Source organism: Numenius arquata, chromosome 9, assembly GCF_964106895.1.
Source record: "Numenius arquata chromosome 9, bNumArq3.hap1.1, whole genome shotgun sequence".
Classification (NCBI taxonomy): domain Eukaryota; kingdom Metazoa; phylum Chordata; class Aves; order Charadriiformes; family Scolopacidae; genus Numenius; species Numenius arquata.
The window spans coordinates 42,274,852-42,296,599 of NC_133584.1; the positions used below are offsets into that span (position 1 = coordinate 42,274,852).

The following is a 21,748-nucleotide window of genomic DNA, read 5'->3' on the forward strand; positions in this document are numbered from 1 at the left end:
CAGAGAATAATGCCTTTAACAAATCATACTGTCTACGAGTAGCAAAAAGTAAACATCTTGAGCATGGAACACAGCAGCATGCAAAATTTTACTAACCTAACGCTGCAGTCATGTTTAAGCAGCCCACCAACCAACGAACCAACCAACCAACCAACCACAAACACGTACCAACTGTAAAAAACAGATCTAAACCTTTTCCACAAGAACTAGAAGTATCCAGAGGGTATTACTGGCTAGCTGTTTCCCCACACTACTCCACAACCTGGAGGTTTCCAGCTCTGAACTACCTGTTCCAAATCAATCGCATTATTTCTAACAAAAATTGTCAGAGAAAATGTCTACTCTGAATGTCTCTATATGAAATAACATAAAACGCTAAACAGCAGAAAATGTTGCAATCTGTGCTTGCATCTTCAATGCAGAAAGAAGCTATTAATAAATGTGCATTGTCCTAAGCAGTGAGATTATGCTTTCTGACCTCTTCACTTAAAGTTATAATTTTCTTCCAATTAGGTGTTTTGCCTGTAAGGTACACGAGTCTAGTTCTCTGCTCTGATTAACACTGAACACCTACTGTGTTCACCAAATAGATGACCACTTTCCTGCTAATAATTTAAATAAATGAATATGATGAGTGGTCAGCAGGCTGGACAGGCGACCTTGCTAATACAGATATGTTGTCTTCATTTTATCAAGATGTAGAGCGTCTTCAGTGCGAAGCACAGCTGGAAAGCTGTGTGCCACCACAGTTTGCTTAGCACATGTGCTTCTTTCATCTTTTGATTGGTGTTTGCATCTCCTCTTGGTTAGAGAACATAAGTGCTTCAGAAGTAATCTGATGAGGGGATCAGGAAGATAGCAGCAGGCGCTAACAATCTTAACAGAGCTGATAGGTGGGTTTTAAATTATGAGGGCCTATGTGTCTGTGTCAAGTTCGTGCAAGTGAAGGAAAAAACCCAAACATATTACCAGATTTTTTAAGAAAATCCTAAAATTTAAAGAAATGTGAAAACAGGGAGAATCTCTATCTCTACATCCATGTGCTAGTTTTTATTTATTTTAAAAAACTGTATTATGTCTCCTTTGAATTTATTTCTTTTGATATCTATGTTTTACAGCTATTTTTGCAGTATATTCCACCTGAAAAAACAGGTGCAGTACCACATATTGGTATATTGAATATGCCATCTACCTTGAGTTCATTAGAAAATACAAGGGAGTGCCTAAAAGATTTATACATCCTAACAATTCTCCTCTTGTGAAAACTGCAAGAGTTTTTGTAGCATCATCTGTGAAATGGACTTGGTTGACGTACCAAATTTCCTTAGGTCTAGAATCAGCCTGACTCCTCCTGCCCCTGGCAGATTATGAAACACCTGGAGTACAAGCCATCTTGATTGTCTTCATGTGAAATGGGCTAAACGGCGCCTTGGAACATCTGTTCCAGGAGCTCCTCCAATAGAGATTTCTTTCTATAGTAGAAAAGACTTGTGAAGCACTCTTTGGGATCCAGATATCTGAAGCGAGCTCTTCACAGGAGAAAGTACTTTGGTTTGCCTTGCAAATCAAATGCACCTTTCAAATTTCAAGCCAAAGGTTCTCTGCAGTTGCTATCACAGAGAAGGGGCATTCCAAAAGCAGCCTTTTCTCTTACTCCTTCCCATTTGTACTGCAATTTACAGGTCAGGTTATGGTAACACAGGTCATCTGCCCTTTCTTTCTGGGATATAAGGGAAATTGGAAAGATTCATATCTTAGTTACTTATGGAAATACTCTGAACTGCTATTATCTACAGCACAAGTGACAGAAACTTTCATGAGAACTGTGCAGACATCCTGGTGTCTGGTGGTTAATTCTGCATTTTGTTTCTAGGGATAAAAACACTAAGACACATTCAGACTGCCTGCTGAGGCGCCTCAAAAGGTGGATGTAGTTCACTACAGTATCTACATTGTACTGGGCAGCAAGTGATTGAGACAACTAAATTCAGAGCTGACAGACCTAAATTTCCCATATAGTCAACAGATAAAGAGAGGTGCCTTCCTCATTAATCACTAGTATCTCTTTCTTGTGTATCAGCTGTGCTCAATCTCTGTGGGATTCTTGCAAAGTAATTACTAAGTTGATTCTCAAAAGATCAGGAAATATTTTTCTTATAAAATTCTATTATCACTTTTCCGATTTTATGAGGATTTTTTCTTAATGACTAATATTTGACATAGAACAGATATATACTTATTAATAAACATATGTATTATTACTGGAATAACATGGGATCCTAAGAAAAACTTGACCTGTGTAAGTTTTAAATCCATGCAATATGCAGAGCAGCTAATACAGGTACTTCTGTAGAATTTTTGCATTCTTAACCACAGCCTACTATATATGGAAGGAAAGCAGTCAAAAAGTAATGTCAGCCTCTGTAGATTGATTAGGACCACTAAATGCATGTGTAACTGTGTTGGAATAAGTAAACCACTGTGTTTCATTATGATAGTAAAAGTAAACTGAGTATCAAGCCTGCTGGCTTGCCACAAGCAATTTTCTTAAGCTCTTGAGTTTTGCTTAGGTTTTTTTTGTTTCCATTTTATCATTTTTGATAGTGTAGATTCAAAGTTTTTCATGTCAGCAGTTGCACCATAACCTAAGCACCAACAAGCTCAGTCACCACTATCCCTTAAAGAAACTGCTAGACATCCTGCACTTGCCCATCAGGACAGCAACAGCAGTCGCACATCAGCCTGATCTAACACAGCTTCTCTTCCAGGTTCTGAAACAGCAGAGTTCCCTGCAAAAGGAAATGCCTTCCCTGTTGCATCAAACTCATGTTACTTTTAAGACTGGCCATTTATGCTCTACCAATTTTGTTGGCAAATTTAAGCAATTGAGGAAATGCTACAGGTTCAGATATCCGAGAAAATGCATATAGCCACCCAGCTGGCCATCATCTTGCCCAAATGGAAAGAATACTTCCAAAGTCCTTCTATAAGATTTAAGATCTGACCTTACAGAATGCTGAAACAAAAGTCATACAACTTTCATACCTGGTTCCTAAGAGGAATCCAACTGAGGACTGCTGAAAGCTTTTCTTATATTTTTATTGGTTAGAAAGGTGAATCTACCCAACCAAAAACGTGTTCCCTGGAAATGGGAACAAAATACTTTTTAGATAGCTCATTAATTTTTGCATGATTCTTTCATTTCACCCCAGTGCATTATGATGTCTGTCATTAGCATATGGACTCTTGAGTAAATGGATACTGATTACATATTTTGAAAATACTAGTCCAATATCCCAAAAAAGAGAAAGGTGAATAGATCAATAATATTGCTGCTATATTAATTTGGTTACAACCAGTGATCTTTATGTCTAAATGGCATTTATGCCATGGTATGATAACCAAAATATATGAATTTTAGAAGGACTTTATCTATGTAAACCTCTCACTCTCTACATTTTTAATAGAATCAACTAAAGTACACAGCATTCAAGTCTCAGAGGACTAAGGTATATTATAATAGTTCATTCTGAATAGTTTCTTGGGGTAGAGGGAAGTATAGGGCAAATTTTTCAAAGGGAAGAGACCCATTTTTGCTCACAAAAATTATCTGTAAACTTGTGACAGCATTTATGTGGGCAACCATTGACATTATATAAGCAGATCCAGAAAATACACTTGCAAATGATCAGTACAGGCACCCAGCTGTAGCTGATGCTTTGCTTGTACCTCCGTGAATATTCTCCTGGTAACAGCATGCATTAATCCACTACTAGGATTACATTTTATGCAAGCATTTTTAGCACAAACACACCTCCACCCTCCTTGTTTGAAATGTGAGTGCTGGTGTATTAAAAAATATTTGGAAGACAGACTTATTAAACTAATTGTTAAGAGAACACAGTGGGGTATATTTTCAGTGTGGAGCAGAGAGATTTAGCTGCATGACTTCCATTAGCTTTAATGAGAACCACACAGCTAAATGCTCATACACCACACTAGAAGATTAACCCAGAAAACACACATTGTTTACTTTTTACTAATACTCTGATTATTACCACGTTCTTCCTCCTCCTCCTCTTCTTCCTCCTCCTCTTCCTCCTCCTCCTCTTCATCCTCCACATCTTCACCTTCCTCTTCATCCTCCTCTTCTTCCTCTTCAATCTCCTCTTCTTCTTCTCGATCTATCTCCTCATCATCCTCCTCCTCGTCACCTTGCTCCTCATTATCATCAGAATATTCCTCCTCTTCTTCATCTTCTTCCTCTTCTTCCTCTTCCTTTTCATCCATCTCCTCTGTTCCATCGGTTTCATAGCACTCATCTACCGAAGAGTTGTCTGCTTTAACCACAAAGGGTTTTCTTTTGGGAGCTGGTTCTTGGGGTTGCTTATCTTGTGTTTTTCGTTTCTTTGCCAAAGGACAGCCATAAACACTGTGCAAAAACAAAAGATGCAGATTATTACACTGTCCTGCGGATTTCTGTAGGTCAGATTGCATAACTTATGTCATTTAGTCATATTTTCTAATTCTACACCATGATTAGTTGCTCTTCTCAAAATGCATATTTTCAAAGTAAAATGCAGCTTAAGCAATAATGACCAAGGGCAGGAACAAAACCTGTGAAATTGCAAACAACTATTATTTTCCTGAAAGTGTCACATGTACGTGCCAGCAGAACAGTTACAGAACTGATACAAATGTGTGCTTTTCCTTCTCATTCTTTTATCTTTTCTGCATGTTACACTTGTTCCTAAGGCAGATGAATATAGTTAAAAACCAGCAACCTTATCCCACCTGTTAGCTATCAGTACAACAATCAGGAATAAAACAATGCTTCATAATTTTGTAAGGTTATAATTGTGTACAATTAAGATATGTTTCAATGCTATTTAAATAATAAAAATGCAACCACATTCTTAACATTGTTGCTTATTGTTATTATTATTATAAATGATGGTTTGTTTTTAAATTCTCCATTTATGTGCTCCACTATATGCTACCAGGCTGGGAAAGCAAGCTCCCCAACAAAACCAAAACCAATAGTTTTCATGGCCAGTGTTGGAAGTGTTCTCACATTGAAAAAGATCAAACAATAAACAAAACCCTTTGTTAGTAAAAGAAATCAAACTTTTCAAAGTTGAGTACCTCTACCTCGTTGATCATTTTAATGCATTGTAACGTAAATAGCATTTCAGAGTTCTGGTCTCCTATCAGAGCAGCCACCTGCTCTCAAAGTCCTATAATCTGCATTTGTTAAATGTTATCACTCTTGTGTAACCCCTAAAACCTCCTACACGGAGTGACTGCACACACAACATGCTTTTTTGCTTAAAGAACTTCCTCTTCAAACTTTTTTATTGTGTGATTATAGATGCTACTCAAGCTACATTGGTTTTTAGTCTTCTTCCTGTGATTAACTAGTTTTAGGACATTTAAACTGCTCTTTCTAGCCCTTTCTGTATATCTACTTATAACTTCCTTTTATGTTATATTTTTGTTTCTTTTATGCCGATTACAAAACACCGAGGATCTTTATAATTTTCTTCCACTCTGAAAATGCTTCATATTCTATTGACAGACCACTGAAAAATAGTGGTTTTCACCACACTTAGTACAACAGATGTGCTCTTCGCGGTGTCTGCATGGTCTTGATCGTGGTCTGATTTAATTGCATCCCAGCAGCTATTCATCCCGATTACTTAAACCGCTACTTAGGTAACAAGCATTTTATTTAAGTGCGTGCCTAACCATTTTATTTAAGTGTCTAACTTAGCCATTGTCTTATGTAAATTTTAAAGCACTTGTTCACGGGAGGGCTGGCTCAAGTCTGCCTTTCACACATATATCTAAGGAACATACACAGTAACAAAAGATGGCATTCATCATCAAAAACCTGCCAGGGAGACCTTCTCTGCAGAACACAAACACCTCTCTCTCTATGTAGGGACTATAGGTGTCTTTAAACTCTAATCCAGCATGTCTAAATTAATCACCTCTCTCCATTCACACTATGACGAAATACTGAATAAATTTTAAATACCCCCCATCTAGCCAGATTCCAATCCTCCTCATTTGGGGGTGGGTGTGGGGTAATAGTCCTAATGGGATAAAGTTTCCAGACACCAACACCAAAGTTGAGGCCTAATGGTGCAGGCTAGAGGGGGAATAGACCCACATCCTCCAGACCCCAGGACCATGCTCCATCCGGCAGGTAGTGCTCTGGGGAAGAGCATCCTCTTCTAGAAGGTGAGCTCCTGTGTAGCTGGCTGCAAGGAACTCAGTCTGATACACAGCAGGCAAGCAAAAGCCCAAAGCTTCACTCAATTTATGAGCCCTAAACTTGTGAAAAGAAGAGTGTTAACCTTCAGGTATAATATATTTGTATATATTCAAAGATAGTTTGATGTAAAACATATAAATATGGCAGAAATCCTTGTCCCTAGGTCACCACTACTGCTCACTGCCAAATCACTGTCCTGCCTCTTGCCCTGTGAGTCCTCCTCTTGGTCAGGACCCGCCTGCTCAGAATCAAGAGGAATGGTGGGACATCATATTTTCATGGAAAATATCCCAAATCATCACAGTCAGTGCAGAAAGAGCAGTTCAGTCTCCATCAGTGTGGACAGTTCCTAAATCCTAGGGCAAACGAGGAGCAGTTTGTTGTAGATCCGACCACAGCAGGTTTATTTTGGCGTTTGCCCTGGTGCTATGAGGGTTCAGGAGCCGTCTATTTAAACTCTCCATAGGGAACTCTGAAAGAGGGCAGATGAATTTTTCCGCAGAGCTGGAATTTCAGAGTGTATGTACTGCCCAGGGAAATGACCGGATAATTAGGGAGGAACCTGTTTCCTTTAGGTGCCTAACAGGTTGCATGCTGGAAAACAGGAGTGGGTCATGGCCTGGGGCTCAGGCAGATTATAGAAACCGCGTATCACTTCAATGGGATTTAAGCAGACAGGAAAACATTTATTGAGTGGTTGTGTCCTGCTTTCTTGATTTCTGTTCCTTCTCTTTGTGATACATATTACCCTCACTATAGCTTCTTCAATGCCATTATCATTAAATGATATTTTCTCAAAATCCTGATCTTTATTTTCAAAGATGTGAGTAGGCTTAGCCCCAGCAATCCCCAGGATTTCATTTCTTCCTTTTATTATAACCTTCTTAGAACACCGTAAGAGGTAAAGATGACACTTCAGGCAGCCCTGAGCTAAAACCATCAAGGCTAAAGGGACCAGTAGATGTGAAACTCCGAAAATTTTTGGCCACTGGAGGTGACGCAAACTTGAATTTTGTCACATCAAAGACAGAACATTCACCCTACCCTGTCCCAATCTTTGTCCAGTTAAGAACACTAAATACTTGCAGAAGTTTTTATCTAGTAATGCCCCAAAAAAGTTCTCTTTGGAATTCACAACAGGCTAGGAACTGGGGAAGAGCACAGTAGGATAAAAAATACATCTATTTTGTTTTGAACTGTTGTTTAATTTTTGTATTTGGCACCTAAATATAATTGCATGATTTTTTAGATGCAAATTATTGGTGAAAGGTAGAAAGAAATTGTTGTAATTGCCATTTTTGTTCATCTTTAATCTTTTTTTCATGGCTTTACGCCTTTCTACACAACATTTTATAAAGTTTGTGAGAATATAAGACTGCTTGGGATTCAGGCCCCCCTGGAAAGTGCATAACTGGCAATGGAAATCAATGCCTGTTAGCTGCCTGACCAGCTTTGATGCTTTTATAAATCTCATTAAATAACTATTTGCAATTCAGCTATTCAAGTAAAGTTGTGAATTTGACATTAGTTTTTCACTTTATTTATCTAGTCTCAGTGCCTTCGCTCATAGCATTAAAACTGAGGACACACCAGCAACTAACAGAACCAAACATTTGCATAGGCCAGCACTAAGGACTTGGGAATATATCACTTTTCCAAGGAAATCAGTTATGTTAGTTAAATCCAACTCAGCTTTTGTAAACTCTTTCCTGATTAGTTTGTACCAATGTGTTGCCCATTTTCTCAACAATCCTGAATTTGGTTTTGCCCGTGCTTGGATTTATAGTTTATGAAGCTACCATTGCATGGGTTTTTCTTATAAAACCTTTAAAATACTGTCTTGCTTGGGCTTCCTTCTGCTCTTCAACTATATATACCTCATATAGCTTATCTATACCTCAGGTACTACAGACTTCATAGTCCGAGAGAGTTAAAAAAATTATCCATGTCTTTCAGAAACCTGGGAAACAGGCCACCAGACCTGGAGCTTACTGTTTAGCTGCCCTATTTTCTTCTTTTTCTTTCTTAACCTGTTTCGCTCTCATTCTTTGTTTCATTAATTTTTCAGATTCTGCCTCCAGGACACTTCTCTCTGTTTCTAGCATGTTCCCCGTGGTCCCTCTGGCGAGCGCACCGAGGGGAAGGCAGCGCCAGCTTCTCAGCAGCCTCTGCCACTCACTTCCCCTCCCGACCACATAGGGAGATGACAGTCTCTCCCACTGACCTCTTGTTCCTTGTATATTTATGAAATCTGTTATTGTTTGTCCTTATGGCTTCTGCAATTTTCTCTCCATTTCCAATTTTGGCTTTTGTGATCATCCCCTTATTTGCTTATTTTTTAGACTTGTTTATCCCTGCTCAAAGCGATGACCCCATTGATTTAACTGTCTTGTATGCCTTTATCTGTTCTTTTATTGCTCACTGTATTCCCCTGGTCAGCTGTGTTTGTCTTATTTTCCCCTCACGCTTCAGCTCTCTGGGCTTTCAGCACAATATATATTTGGGCTTCCTGAAACACACTTTTGAATATTCCACATTGTTTTGCTATGTGTCTCAGTCATCTCCAGTTTTTGGAATGTCATAAATAATTCTTGTGGAAAGAACGTTGTAGAATTTTATAGTAATAAGCTCCAAGAGGACATATAGACATTAATAATTGAAGAAATTGAAGAAATAATATATGAATTTATACTCCTTAGAAGATGATTTATGGTATATTTTTAACACTCACGCAATTTTTCTTCATTAAAAAACATATGATGCTACTCACTGATACATTCAGTAAGATCTTTCTTCAGGAAATACATATTTCTTTCCCAGAGTTGAACTTCTTGATTTTTATATATTTTATTACTAATTTAACATAGTTTTCAGCATAATTAGCATGGTTATTATTTCAACAATAACATTATAACAATTAAACATGTCTCTTTAAATATATATAGTGTTGGACCAGCAAACTACAAGGGACTTTCTAAATCAGATTACTGATTAATATTCTCCCCTCCATGATATGTCAATTCACACATAAAAGGTGGGACATGACACCTATGTCTGGAGGACACTTTCCTCTTAGAGTGTCTTATTTGCCTACGTGAATTAGAAAGGGAGTTTATGTGACCAATAAAGGTTCATTCAAATTTAAATACCTAATTCAGATCGTGATTCCTATCTGCCATGTTTACCAGCATTTTTTCATTTTTATCTCTTTTCTATTCAATCTATTATTTCAGAAGCCTTGTGCTATAAGATCAAAGTCAAGAAAAATAACATGATGGCAATATTATGCCCTAAATCTAAATATTTCTTCTTGGAGGATTGTTTTTTTTTTCCTCTTTTTTTCTCATTAGTACTTTGAAAACTCTTACAAAGTGTTATTTCAATATAAAATGTGTACCCAGCAACAGTGCTCTCATTCTTTCTTCTTTTTATGCGAGAATTTAATTTAACATAAACCAAAATATTTAGCAGGTAATAGAATCTAAAAATTTGCTATATAGACTGCTAGTGAAGTTATCAAAAACATTTAGTGAAGCACTTCAGTATCTGAAGTGGCACCGAGGTGGAATTTTATCATATACAGTTGAGGCTAGCAAATTAGGAAAAGTCTGCTTGGAAGCAAATGTCTGCTTAAGGATTCATGGAGAAAGTTCCCAAGGCATTTACACTTGTTTCACTGGATACCCTAAGTGTTATTTTTGGTTTGGACTAGATAAATTCCAAGTCCATATCTCTAGATGAAGACTTTTACAGCACTGAGAAAACAGACTGAGATAAGTCCTCTAAAAAACTGAATCTTCAAGAATGTGCAAACCTAATTAATTTGCATAACACTGCATCCTATTAAATCACCCTCAAAGCAAGGACTACATTTAGCTTTAAAGGACTGATTCTATCAACTGATAGTAGTTGACCAGAAAATAAGCATTTGTATTCCTCCAAACCCTACATCTTGAACTCCCTGCACTCCAGGAAGATGCCCTTCCTAGCAGACAATGCACAATTATGAGGAAGAGCTGGTAACATTCTCTTTGAAGCTGGACCATTGCAAGAATAAAGTCTTTCAGTTGAGGATGATCTTCCATTCATATTTAAATGACTGATTAAAGTATGCCAAATTACTACAGGAATGAGCAGCAAACCCAGTGGACAATGACAACTGTGAGGCAGCAGAGTCAAACTTCTTTGTGAGCAATTATTTTTGTTCTCTAAGCCACACTGGGCAGGAATCTTTTCTACCACACAACAGTCCCGCGTAACGCCTGCGTACCATTCTGGAATATGGGAGGTATTGAGTTGAACCTTCCCAGGATGTAAAAGGTAAATAACTTTGCTGAGTACTCTAATCACTAAGCTATAGAAGAGAAAATGGGAAAAGCAACAAGTTAAAGATCAAGAAGGACATGGAGTTTTTTGAGCTTATATTTCACAGAGATGGCTATCTGCAGCCTACTACACAGAGTTACTAGACAGAATCTGCTTTCCAGGAGCTTGCTGGCAACTAAGCCAGAGCCTTGAATACTGTTCCATTATTAGGCATGCGTCTTGCAACCACTGCACTGCCAAGCACCACAGCATCTAAGGCCACTTACAGAATGACTGCCCTCACCCATGTCTTCTCAGTTGGAGTTAGGCACTAATCCAGAGACATATTGCTTTGGAAAATCTGTGTTCCCGTCCACATTTTACATGCTTCAATATAGTTGTAAAAGTGGGCCCAAATTACTATGTTTTTATCTATTTAAACTATAATTAAAAGTAACAAATACCTTTTAAAATACAATAAACTCATCTCCACAGTTCTGCTGTATTTCAGACTTTCCCACGAGCTTCTGCTTCTGGTTCAATAAATCAGATTATTATAAGCAGGAAGCGCTTTTATATGTGCGAAGTCATAACACATCATCTTTACTTCATTTACTTGTACCGAATAGAAGTTTGTTGACTTTTCAGATTAGGTAGGTATACAATAGTATTTCAATTCAGGGAAAACTATTCATTTACGTGAACAGGTACAAGCTTGACTCATAGGAATGAGTGAAATGTTGAGAACTCTATCCCTTTTTTCCTTCTGGAGTTTCAAATATTTGTGTACTGCATTATGGAACAGTAAGAAAAATTACAGAAGTGCCCAGAAATGCTGGATCTCAAAAGGTAAAAGTAGATGTGATATTTTCTTCACAGAGCTTTAAAAGTCAACTCGATCCTTTTGCACTTCAGAGCCTTTTTAAACACATGAATAGCCACAAAATACTGCAGATCTGCTCATATGTATAGCATTATTTAACTAAATAAGCCCTAAAGAAAAATCAGTATCTTTAAAAAATAGCATTACAAAAAGAAGTTAGGAGTAACAAATAACCTGAGAATAGAATGATGTGCCAGAAGTAAATGGAGCTCAAAACTCAAGCATCTTTTTAGAAATTCAAATATTGAAATATGTATTTTTAAACAAAATAAAGCAGACTACCTTTGATGCAGTCAATACAGTCAAGTAACTTAAGTCAAAGTGAGGATCTTTTATTTAATTGGATCCTATATATCTCCAATGTGAAGCACCTCTCCACTCTTATTCATTGAGACTCCAAACTGGTGTAACTAACTGAACCCTGTGATGAACGGTGGAAAACTTACTGGCTAATCTGCTCTCCGGCTGGTGAGATCATTTCGCCCATAACCAAAGTCTCTGCTCTTGGGACATGACAACTGAAAGGAAACTTTCAGTTTTGCAATAATTAACCCATTTAAACAATAAGTTTATTTAATTGATTGAATCTAATAGCTGTTCAGTGAAGAAAAATGAGGCACAGTAATGTATTTCTAGGTGTTGTACAAATACATAGGAAAAATCTCAGCCCTGGAGAACTCATTTAAAGCAAGATGTAAAAAATAAACGCAACAAATCATGAGACTAAAATCTTATGTGGCAGCACAGGTTAGCGAAGTACATGCCCTGCAGTTGTAGATTATTCCAAAGTAGTTATATAAATAAATCAATATCATATCTGATTGCCCCATGACTTATGATGTCATGGATGGGGCTCATCTCTCACCTACCCCGTGGCTTCTAAAAATTAAGTCTATGCATGTCATGCTAAGCTCCCTTCATAAGTCAATGCAGAGAAACTGGAACCTCCTGGGAGGCAATTCATCTCACCTTTCTTAGACACTTTGCCTATCTCTCCACTGACAATTAACAGAGTTAATGACAGTTAACTTATATTTCTACCATTTATGAATCTGATAAAAGTGAGAGAAATCCAAGCCTTTTTCTCTCTTTTTTTTTTTTAAATATTGTGTGTCCATCCCCAACAAAGACAGTACCTAGCAGATTTTAAAACCACACAACCACAATACTTTTTATAAAGAGAAAACCAAAGCCCTGCTTCTTTCCTTTCCACAGCTGCTGTATCACTTAACATGAATAATTCTCCTCCCTACAGTTTGGCTATCTTTTCAAGACTACCTGCATGATCCAGTATCAGACAAATGCTGTAGCTGCACCCTAATCTTAGAATGGCAAATACCCAACTTAATTGTGTGTTCGGGAGCCGGAAGCCACAATTGATTCTATCTTGTTGCCAGACCCTTGAATACAGGGACTGATCAAAGAAACCAGGACAGTGCAAAGAGCGCAGGTTTAATGACCTATATTGATTCATCAGACAAAATGCATATAATCAAGTTTTGCTAAGTGGCTATTGATTCTGCACACTTCAATGTTGATTTAGATGTAACCCACACACATAAAAACGGGAACATGCAAAGCCAGTGACTGCTTCTGCATTAACTTGAATAACACTGACTCCTGCACTAACTCAAAATCCTGAAGTTCACTTTAATTTCAGAAATCTAAACTGGAAGAAAAACATTGGGGAAGAAAACCCTCTATTTTTCTACGTACAGACAAAAATGAGGTTGGTTATGCTGAGCTAAATCAAAGCAGTATCTAGAGCTGCCAAAATGTCCAGATTTGTGTGCATCCTGTTTTCAGCCTTGGTGGTAATGACAACTCTTTCCACAGGTAGAGGGCAGGGCAGGTTCCAATTTATTTACTTTTCATGATAACATGATATCATAAAATAGGAAAAGTTCATAACCAACCATTCAACAATTTGGAAGGGTTAGAATATGCTACACGGGCGCATCTATCAGTGACAAAAGATCTTTGCATAGTCACAATGTTTGAGCCTTGGACATGATATGAAATCTTTCTATTCTGATATTTTAAACATAATTGCTTTTAAGCAATTCAGCATGCTAAGTTCAAGCATTCAAAAATCAAGGGAAATAAGCTGCTGGAAATCAAAGGCGATTCACGTAGTTATACTGTCAATCATTTAACAACCCAGCTAGATACGTATTAGTAGAATCAACACCCTTAGACACAGACTCGATAGATCATATTTAACGACAACACAGCAGGTCAAATATCATTCTAGCATGTACTTAAGTGTTGAGTAATAGAGTACGCTGTCATTTTATTGCATCTCTAATACAGGGCTACCATAATGAGACTATCAGCTACTGACTCCTATCACAAATACTCTTCCCATCATCTCTCCACAGATTCACAATAGCACTGGCTCCTAACTTAATTTTAACTACGAAAGATAGATGGCACAGAATTAAGAAATACGATACACCAATTTTCCACTAACTATAGCAATAAGTATCTTACTTGATCCAAAAAGCTAATGGCTACGGAATATAACCAAAGAAAAGGGATAATACTGTGGAGCAGTCTTCTAACACAAGAATGTGACTGTCATCACTAAATACCTGAAATTACAGAAAAAAATGACAAAACCAAAGTGATACAGGCTGCAACCACTTCAGTGCCTATGTAATGGAATCCCACCTCCTGTATAAGCTACAGGACACCGTTCTTTGTCTTGCACGGTTGGTTAGGAGCCATTCAAGTGTGAAATATTCTAAATTCTGGTTGTTAGACTATCGAGATGTTTAAATCTTCCTATTTTGAAAAAAAGCAAAGAGATTGTTCCTTTCCGTAACACAGAGAAAACATGATTATTCTAAAACAGAATAGAAATGACAGCATTCTATCTACTTTATTGCATTATGGAGCTGCAGATAGAATTGGTCTCTTGGTAAAAATGTTAACCATTATTAATATGTATTTAGCAAACATAATTATGAAGGAACTGAAAGTTTATCCTCCATATTAATTTTTAAGGGTGCTTTCTTTCTTAGTGGAGTCTACACCAAAAAAGTTACCATAAAAATATGTTTAATGTAAAGAGGATTTCCAAAAAACTTTTATCACTATACCTCCTTGTGACTAATTTCTAGGATAAAATTTTGATACTAGTTGTTGTGCCTGGCAGCTTACTACTGCATACAAAGTTATAGGCATAAACTTACAATCAAGACTTTATGCTCTTTGTTCTAGATGGACACAGCTATTTTAGTATTATGCAATTTTCAACAGTCATTAGAGTCCCTGTTAGCACTTCCTATCAGAGATGCATTAGAGCAATCTGGGGTTCTAGACCCCCACAATTCTCCTGCCCTAACTTTTGATGAGTGTGGCAGTAATGGGGCACACCCTTCAAGAGACAAAAATATAATGGCATATGCTTTTCCACCCCACTTAAGTACAAGGCAGGTATTGTGGACTGTTATTCTCACTCTAAGAAGATGCTGCTGCACACACCCCGCCTCCCGCCATGACTTACACCCTCAAAGGTGCATATTTGCTTGTGCTAATAATCGACTGAACCAGTCTCCTTCTGCAGCACATAGCAGTCACTTTGCTGTAATATCAGGGGGTGTTGCATGTAGTATTCCCACTAAGATACTAGCTCACCTCTCTTAAAGAAATTGGTTCGAGCTGTTGGCAGACTCAAAGGACAAAACTGAATCTCTTATGTTCAGTTCATTTTTTTTAAACCTTTTTTTTTTTTTTTTTCATGATTAGAAGAAGAATTAGAAATTCTTTGGTTTAAAAGTGGAAGCTTACCTACTGGCTTAATCACGTCTCCAAAAGCCAGATTTCTAGATGTGGGCCTAAATGGCTTTGCCTTAATCTGGCCTTTTTTGATATATTTGATGAAAGGAAGGACGTCTGTTCAGACAAAAAAAAAATTAAAAATCTAACTGAATTCCATCACATTCTAGTCCAGAATAGTGAGGCTCCAACTTGACTCATATCACGATTAAAAAAAAGAAAATACTACGGTATATAATGTTACTTTTTATAGCTGACAGTGAGTTCTATTAGACTGTAGAAGAGTCTCTGAAGGAAAATGAAAATAGCCTCCCAAGGGAGTGGAAACCCCACACAGCATGATTTAAATGTGGCAGCTGGGTTGTGGGTGGAAATGGCGGTTTCCATTGAAAATCTGCTGCCAATATACCTCCTATGGCTCGATTTCACAGGGAAATGTGGCAGTTATCCCTCTCTGCAGTTCAGCTGCTCAGTTTTAAAGATGCAGAGACAGGAAAGGTAGCAAGGGCCAAAGACCGAATAGAGAAAGGTCCAGAACGATGTACTGTTCAAGGAGCACAGGGTCCCAAAATTGGGAAATGGCTTGAAGTACAAGTGTGTTAACAGGAAGATGGCAAGAAGAGGAACAGACTCTTTAGTTTTATAAGATGAAAGGCAACTTTTTAGATAGTGTGTGTTACTTCAAAGACTACTTTAAATTTTTTGAATAGTTTGAGGCATTCGATGCTTAACGCTTATGTCTCATTGAAAGTCGGTTTGCAATGCATTAGTCACTTTTAAAAATGGTCCCTATATATCTGGGGCACAGATCTATAATGGGAATAGTTGTGGCAACATTAAATATCAGCACACTTAACTTTAAAGTACTTAAGTTTAGATGACTAAGTTCCTTAGTGAATAAATTCCCCAATGGTAATATATAGGTATATAAGCCTGGGAGTCCCTATAGCAAGCATGTTGACTGTGGTGTATCTACGCTGAGAAATATGAAGTACCATGAAAAGAATGTTTCCAAAATCACCTCTCTCTTGTTGACATTTGCAGCTACTAGCACCTCTGACTTAGGCATCATCTTGAAAATATGACTCATAATCCAAAAAGACACTTTCTGGTGCAGGTACGAAAATCATGCCTGTAGTATGGGTGGCTACTTTATTGCTCTCTGTTTTGATACAGGCAGTGTGCTACTGTTCTTTGCCTTTTAAAAAAAAAAAATTCAGGTTGAAACAATTGTCAAAAAAATGGAAGATCCTTTCTTGTATTTTTTTTTGGAACCCAATCAACCTGTTATCGTTCCTAATCTGGTTCCTCTAGAGGAATTCTTTAATCATCAAACTAGCTTTTTTCTCTCTTTCTCTGTTCTCTGTAGAAAACCTCATGCTCCTTTCTGTCCACAGGCCCAGCTTCAACAGCTGTGACAGAAGGCAGCCTCATCCTAGTCAGTCTTTGCCTGTCATCCTTTCGGTATGGTTCTGACTTGGGAATTAATTAACAATGTGCTTGGGCTCAATCAGGCTGATGGAGAAACTGAAGCAGTATGTTGCTTCCTGAGGTAGCATTCTCATTGCTGGTCCAGGCTGCACCACTATCACAACGTTTTTCAGTGAAAAGGGATGTTACTGCTACGCTGTCTATAGAAATCAGTGCTGTCCCTGCATGTTAGCGTGAGCAGAGAATGCCTGCTGTGCTTACTGTGTCAGAGGATGCTGGCGTAAGTACACGTGGTCTGCAAATCTCAAATGTTCTGGCATGTAGAAAGCACCGAGCAGCACAGCTTAGCTAAACTGGCAGCACCTCTGGGTATACATAAATAGCTTTTCTATTACAAGTTTGATCAACTACGGACTCGGGATTTTTGTGGATCCTTCTCTTGGAGTTTAGTACCTAAGCTCTTTTAATTTGTGCTTTAGAAGCTTGCGCTTATATTCTGGTTTATGTGACTAAATGGTTTTTTTTGAAAATCAGATGCAGAAATTTAATGACGGAAACCATTTTTCTCTTATTCTCTAATGAACAGGTTAGTGTACTAAACAGAAGGTGGGCCAGGTATCAGAAGACATTTTAGTGTCCATAATACCTAGAGGGTTTTGAAGGTAGGGATGATAAACTGCATAGATATGATGTTACTTCAAATTATCTGCTACCATGCAAAGTTATACTGTAATGTAGCCAGTAGGTAAATCTTTCCTGACTCTGCACCAGATGATTCTAAATTTCCTTACATCTTAAAAATTAGGAAGTTTGGTATTATTCCTGCTTTTCAGATCAGCCAAGAAATTTTTGTCTTCCTGGGAACTTCTTTTTTTACAGACTTTTAGAGCAACATAATTAAAAACTGCCCTGGTGTAAGAGTAATGAAATTCTATTTCTGCTTACACAAGAGATCAGTTTAATCCATAGTATACATAAAAAGTAAAAAAAAGAAATTGCTACTAGCGAATATTAACTAACCATGATAGTTCTGTTGTGGTTTTACCCGAGCTGTCCACTAAACTGTGATATCTAAATCTGACTGATTGCTATAATTGTCAATGAACAATCAAAATTATAGTAGATAGAAAAAGCTACATATTTTCTCTGTTTTATAGTTTTGCTTAAATGATGACAATTTAAATAAATGGTTCCGCTTTTAGTCAATGCCATTTTAACTGTTCAGTCCTTCCTCCTACATCTTTTTAATAATGTAACTATAAGCAGCAAGCTTGACTGCTAAGGTATGAAGTTAACACAGCAGTCAGAATTTATTTGCGTTCTTTCTAAAACGGTATTTGTTTTGTAACTCTGACTCAGTTTCTGAGTCCATCTTTCTCTGAGATCTCTTTAGGTCTCACAAGCTAAGCAAAGCCAGGCCACGTCAGTTCTGAGTATGTCACTATATCCAAGGAACACCTAGGTGCTGCAGAGACGGTACTATGACTCAGAGAGCAGTACGCTTTCCTTGCCAATAGCACTGAAACAAATTCTTAGCTCGCCATTGTGGAAGGGACAGAGGACTGCAAGCTGGTAATACTTTACATCACGTGGAATTGAAAAGAAGAGCTAAGTGTCTGTGTCTTAAGAACCAGAAATGTTAATTCCAAAGCCCTGCTCAAAATAGAGTCATGCAGTTGCATTCTGTCAGAATTATTCCTCCATTTTCAGACACATAAATGAACTCTTTTTTTTTTTCACTTTCCATCCCAAACTTCTATATGCTACAAACGTGCACTACTAGAAAGCTGCTATGGCCAGTCTTGTAAGTCAATGTGCTATTGTGTATTACAACATTATAAGCAATACGACCTTTGGTGTCATTTGAAATCAAATACTTAACATCACAAAATGCACTGAGGCTACTGTGTTAACACTTGTGAAATGTTTTGAAAGGAATAGTTGAAAAAGCCTTATGAGCACAAAATACAGCCACCACAGTAAATTGGCTACAGAGCAGCCATCCATCTAGTTGGGATTTTGTATCTTCTACCTCCTTTCACAAAGCATAGGATATCCAGAGAATTCTCTGAGCAATAGGTTTCAAAACCACACCCTTTGTTTGGTGACTAGTGACATGCAGACATCTGTAAGATTCATGTCAGAGAATATTCATCATATATGACATATACTCTTGTTTAAGATGACTGTTTGCTTGTCCCCTTCTCTTGAAGTAATCCTTATGGTTACTAAGAACCAATAAACAACCCTCATTGATCATCCTGGAAGATACCATGCCCAGGCAAGATCTACATTAAACAGTGTGTCAGTAATTCTAGCACATTATTCTTACTGTCCCTGCAAATACTCAATAGCAAGAAATCATTTGCTAATCTTTGTATAAATTAAATTTTAATATAAGAAGGATGTTCTAAAGCAAAAGTACACTGGAGTAGAATTCCGAGCCATGACTCAACTTCTGGCTGTGACGCAAATTTCTTGTGTGGTAGCGGAGAGTCACGAACTGCTGGTTTACCAAGGGAGCGAATGCATTACAGCTCTCAGTTTCTATGCATAGCCACACAGTGAAATTCTAACATCCAAGTGAGGTATGTCTGCTCCTCTTCTAATACCTAGGGACATGTAGGCACTTAACACACAGTAGAATTTAGACACTGTAATCTGGACTGGAAGATATTTTCTGTAGTGGGGGATTTCTGCTCCAAGAGTTAATCGCCTTAAGCCTTCTTTTTGCTTAAAGAAACAGGGATGAACTCAGTCTTTTGACTAGGAGACAGTCAGAGGAGGAATCATGATCCCAGCCTTAGCCATTATCTAATCTAGAACATACGGAAATGTGTGAGAAAGTAGTGTTTAATATCCTCTTTTGCCAGGGGTAACTGAAGCTTCATTTTACACCTCTCTGAAGACTGCTTGCTCATGAGGTTTTACAGTAATCTTTGTTGAGAGTGCCTACTTCTCTAATACTTCACGCAAAAGAAACCATTTACATGTTCTTTGCTACTGCTGAAGGATTCATTCCATTCAGTGTCTATCTTCTATATGAAGTGCTAATGCTGGGGCTGCAAATATGGTTCTACTCTCTCCAAGAGACTGCTCAAAGTTACAAAATTATATCCTTCCCTCTTCCTTTTGGATATATTATTGTCCGTAAAATAAGAACAGATCAAGACAAGAGAACACAAGTATCCTGACATCTTAACCTCTATATAGTCAATGCAAGTTCCCAGAAGATGGGAGAAACATGTCCTAACTTATACTGACAAAGAATAAAATAGTGTGTGAGTGCCATCTTTGTACAGACCGCAAACTGGAGGACTTTAAAAACACTTGCTACACTGGAACAAGCAGATAAGAGGTTAGAGGTGCACTAACTATGCCACATACTTAGAATGACATAGGTATCAAGGTGTTCAAATAAATGTTTCCTGGAAGAACACTAGAAATTTGGAGAAGCTTATTGTTAAAAGCACAGTTCTACTTTGACCTCCGAGTTAGACACAAAATAAGGGGGGGATGATGAGGGTCAACACTTTGGACTGCGTGACTTTAAGCAGAAGTCAAACATGTGCCAGTTTTTCTCTCTGGCATTTATTCTGAACACCTATTCCCTGTTCACAAAGTATAGGTAGGATTTTCTCATGGAGACATTATGAGGGTAAAAAACAGTAGCAGGTGCATATCATTGGTGAATTTCTTTCATGAGTATCAGTTGGACAGAAAGCATTCATTCACTACTTGTTCATCTAATTTAGTGGCTGGCTCATTACATTAAATAAAAAAAATGATGGCAGAGAAATCTGTCCCAGCCCCAGGGAACTGAACTTAAAAAAGCTGTTTTAAATGGCTGGTATTGGCATTTAAAGCCAATCATATCCTGTCCTGTCTCATTTGGCTTTACAGTATTACACATTTTATCATAAATCATAGATTTAAAACACAGGCTTATTTCAATCACAGGAATATTTTCTCTTAGGCATTATATCCCTTCTCCACTCTTCCATGCATACTTACAGTGTGGCGCTGCTTGTTCTTGCCAATAGTGAAAGGACATTAAGTTCTGCAATCCCTTTTCAGGTAATCAATAAACGTCAAGATTTTCTTGGGAAGGTGATTCAGGTGAGCAGCCATGAAACTAACTTGGTAGGTCCACTCATCTGGTTGAAGTTATCACCATTTACAATGTCCTAAACTGTATAGTGCTGAGGACGTCTTCAGCAGCTATCTGCCCCCCGGGCATTTGATTCTGTACTGTGGATGTATTTATTTAGATTTATTATTGTCATCAAAGATGGCTCAGGAGTACCTCTCCTTTCCCTGTCCTGAGCTGACACCACTAGAAGCAGTATTTCATACCAACCACTAATAAGAAGTGATGTCTTTGAAAGGGCTGTCTCAACTTATTGAAAAACTTCAATATAAGTCTTTAAAGACACATCATTGCGGGGTTTTTTTGGAAAAAAATCTACCCACCAAACTACTCTTTTTTCCCTTTTTTCCTACATTTTTCTGCTAGCGTGGTCTAGTGATTTAGAACACACAGAAGCCAGATGGACCATGGTTTCTGGTTCCTTCATATTTGAGTTGTTTTGCTGTTTTCTTCATATTCTTTTGCTAGCCCAGGTAATACTTAGGGTGCCTGATCTCATAAAATACACATATTTGAAAGAAAAATATAACTATAGCTTCATTTATTTGTAATTTCCCCTGCCCCTTTTTTGATGACTCTAGCAGAGTTCAGATCATTTTCACTGAGCTGGAGAGTAAGGTGTAGGTCAACGCTATTCTCTGATAGCAGGTGTGCCACCTATGGAAAAATCTTTTTCTAAGTTATCTCTGTTGTGTTGGTGCGGACACTGGAGAAAGGAATAAGATGGGGTTCCCTGTTTATCCAGCTGCCAGTATTCACCAGTAAATTAATCTGTCTCCAAAGTCCTGACTTGGGAATCTCCAATCCACAGGCCATTTTTCAACTGCACAGACAGTAGCTTTGCTGCTGCTCAGAAGAACTGTTGGTAGGAGGATGCAGGCAGCTCCATAATACCTACCCTAAACCCAGTGCACAA

The 21,748-nt window shown here is 37.8% G+C and overlaps 1 protein-coding gene across 4 annotated transcripts in view; it reads right to left on the minus strand.

Moving 5' to 3' along the window:
• Positions 1 to 21,748, minus strand: part of MYT1L (myelin transcription factor 1 like) — a 124,802-nt gene that overhangs the window by 94,690 nt on the left and 8,364 nt on the right. For all 4 annotated transcript variants that reach the window (XM_074154134.1, XM_074154133.1, XM_074154132.1 and 1 more), the window contains exon 4: positions 4,062 to 4,432. In XM_074154134.1, coding sequence (XP_074010235.1) covers positions 4,062 to 4,432 — 371 coding nt within the window. The remainder of the gene's footprint in view (positions 1 to 4,061; positions 4,433 to 21,748) is intronic.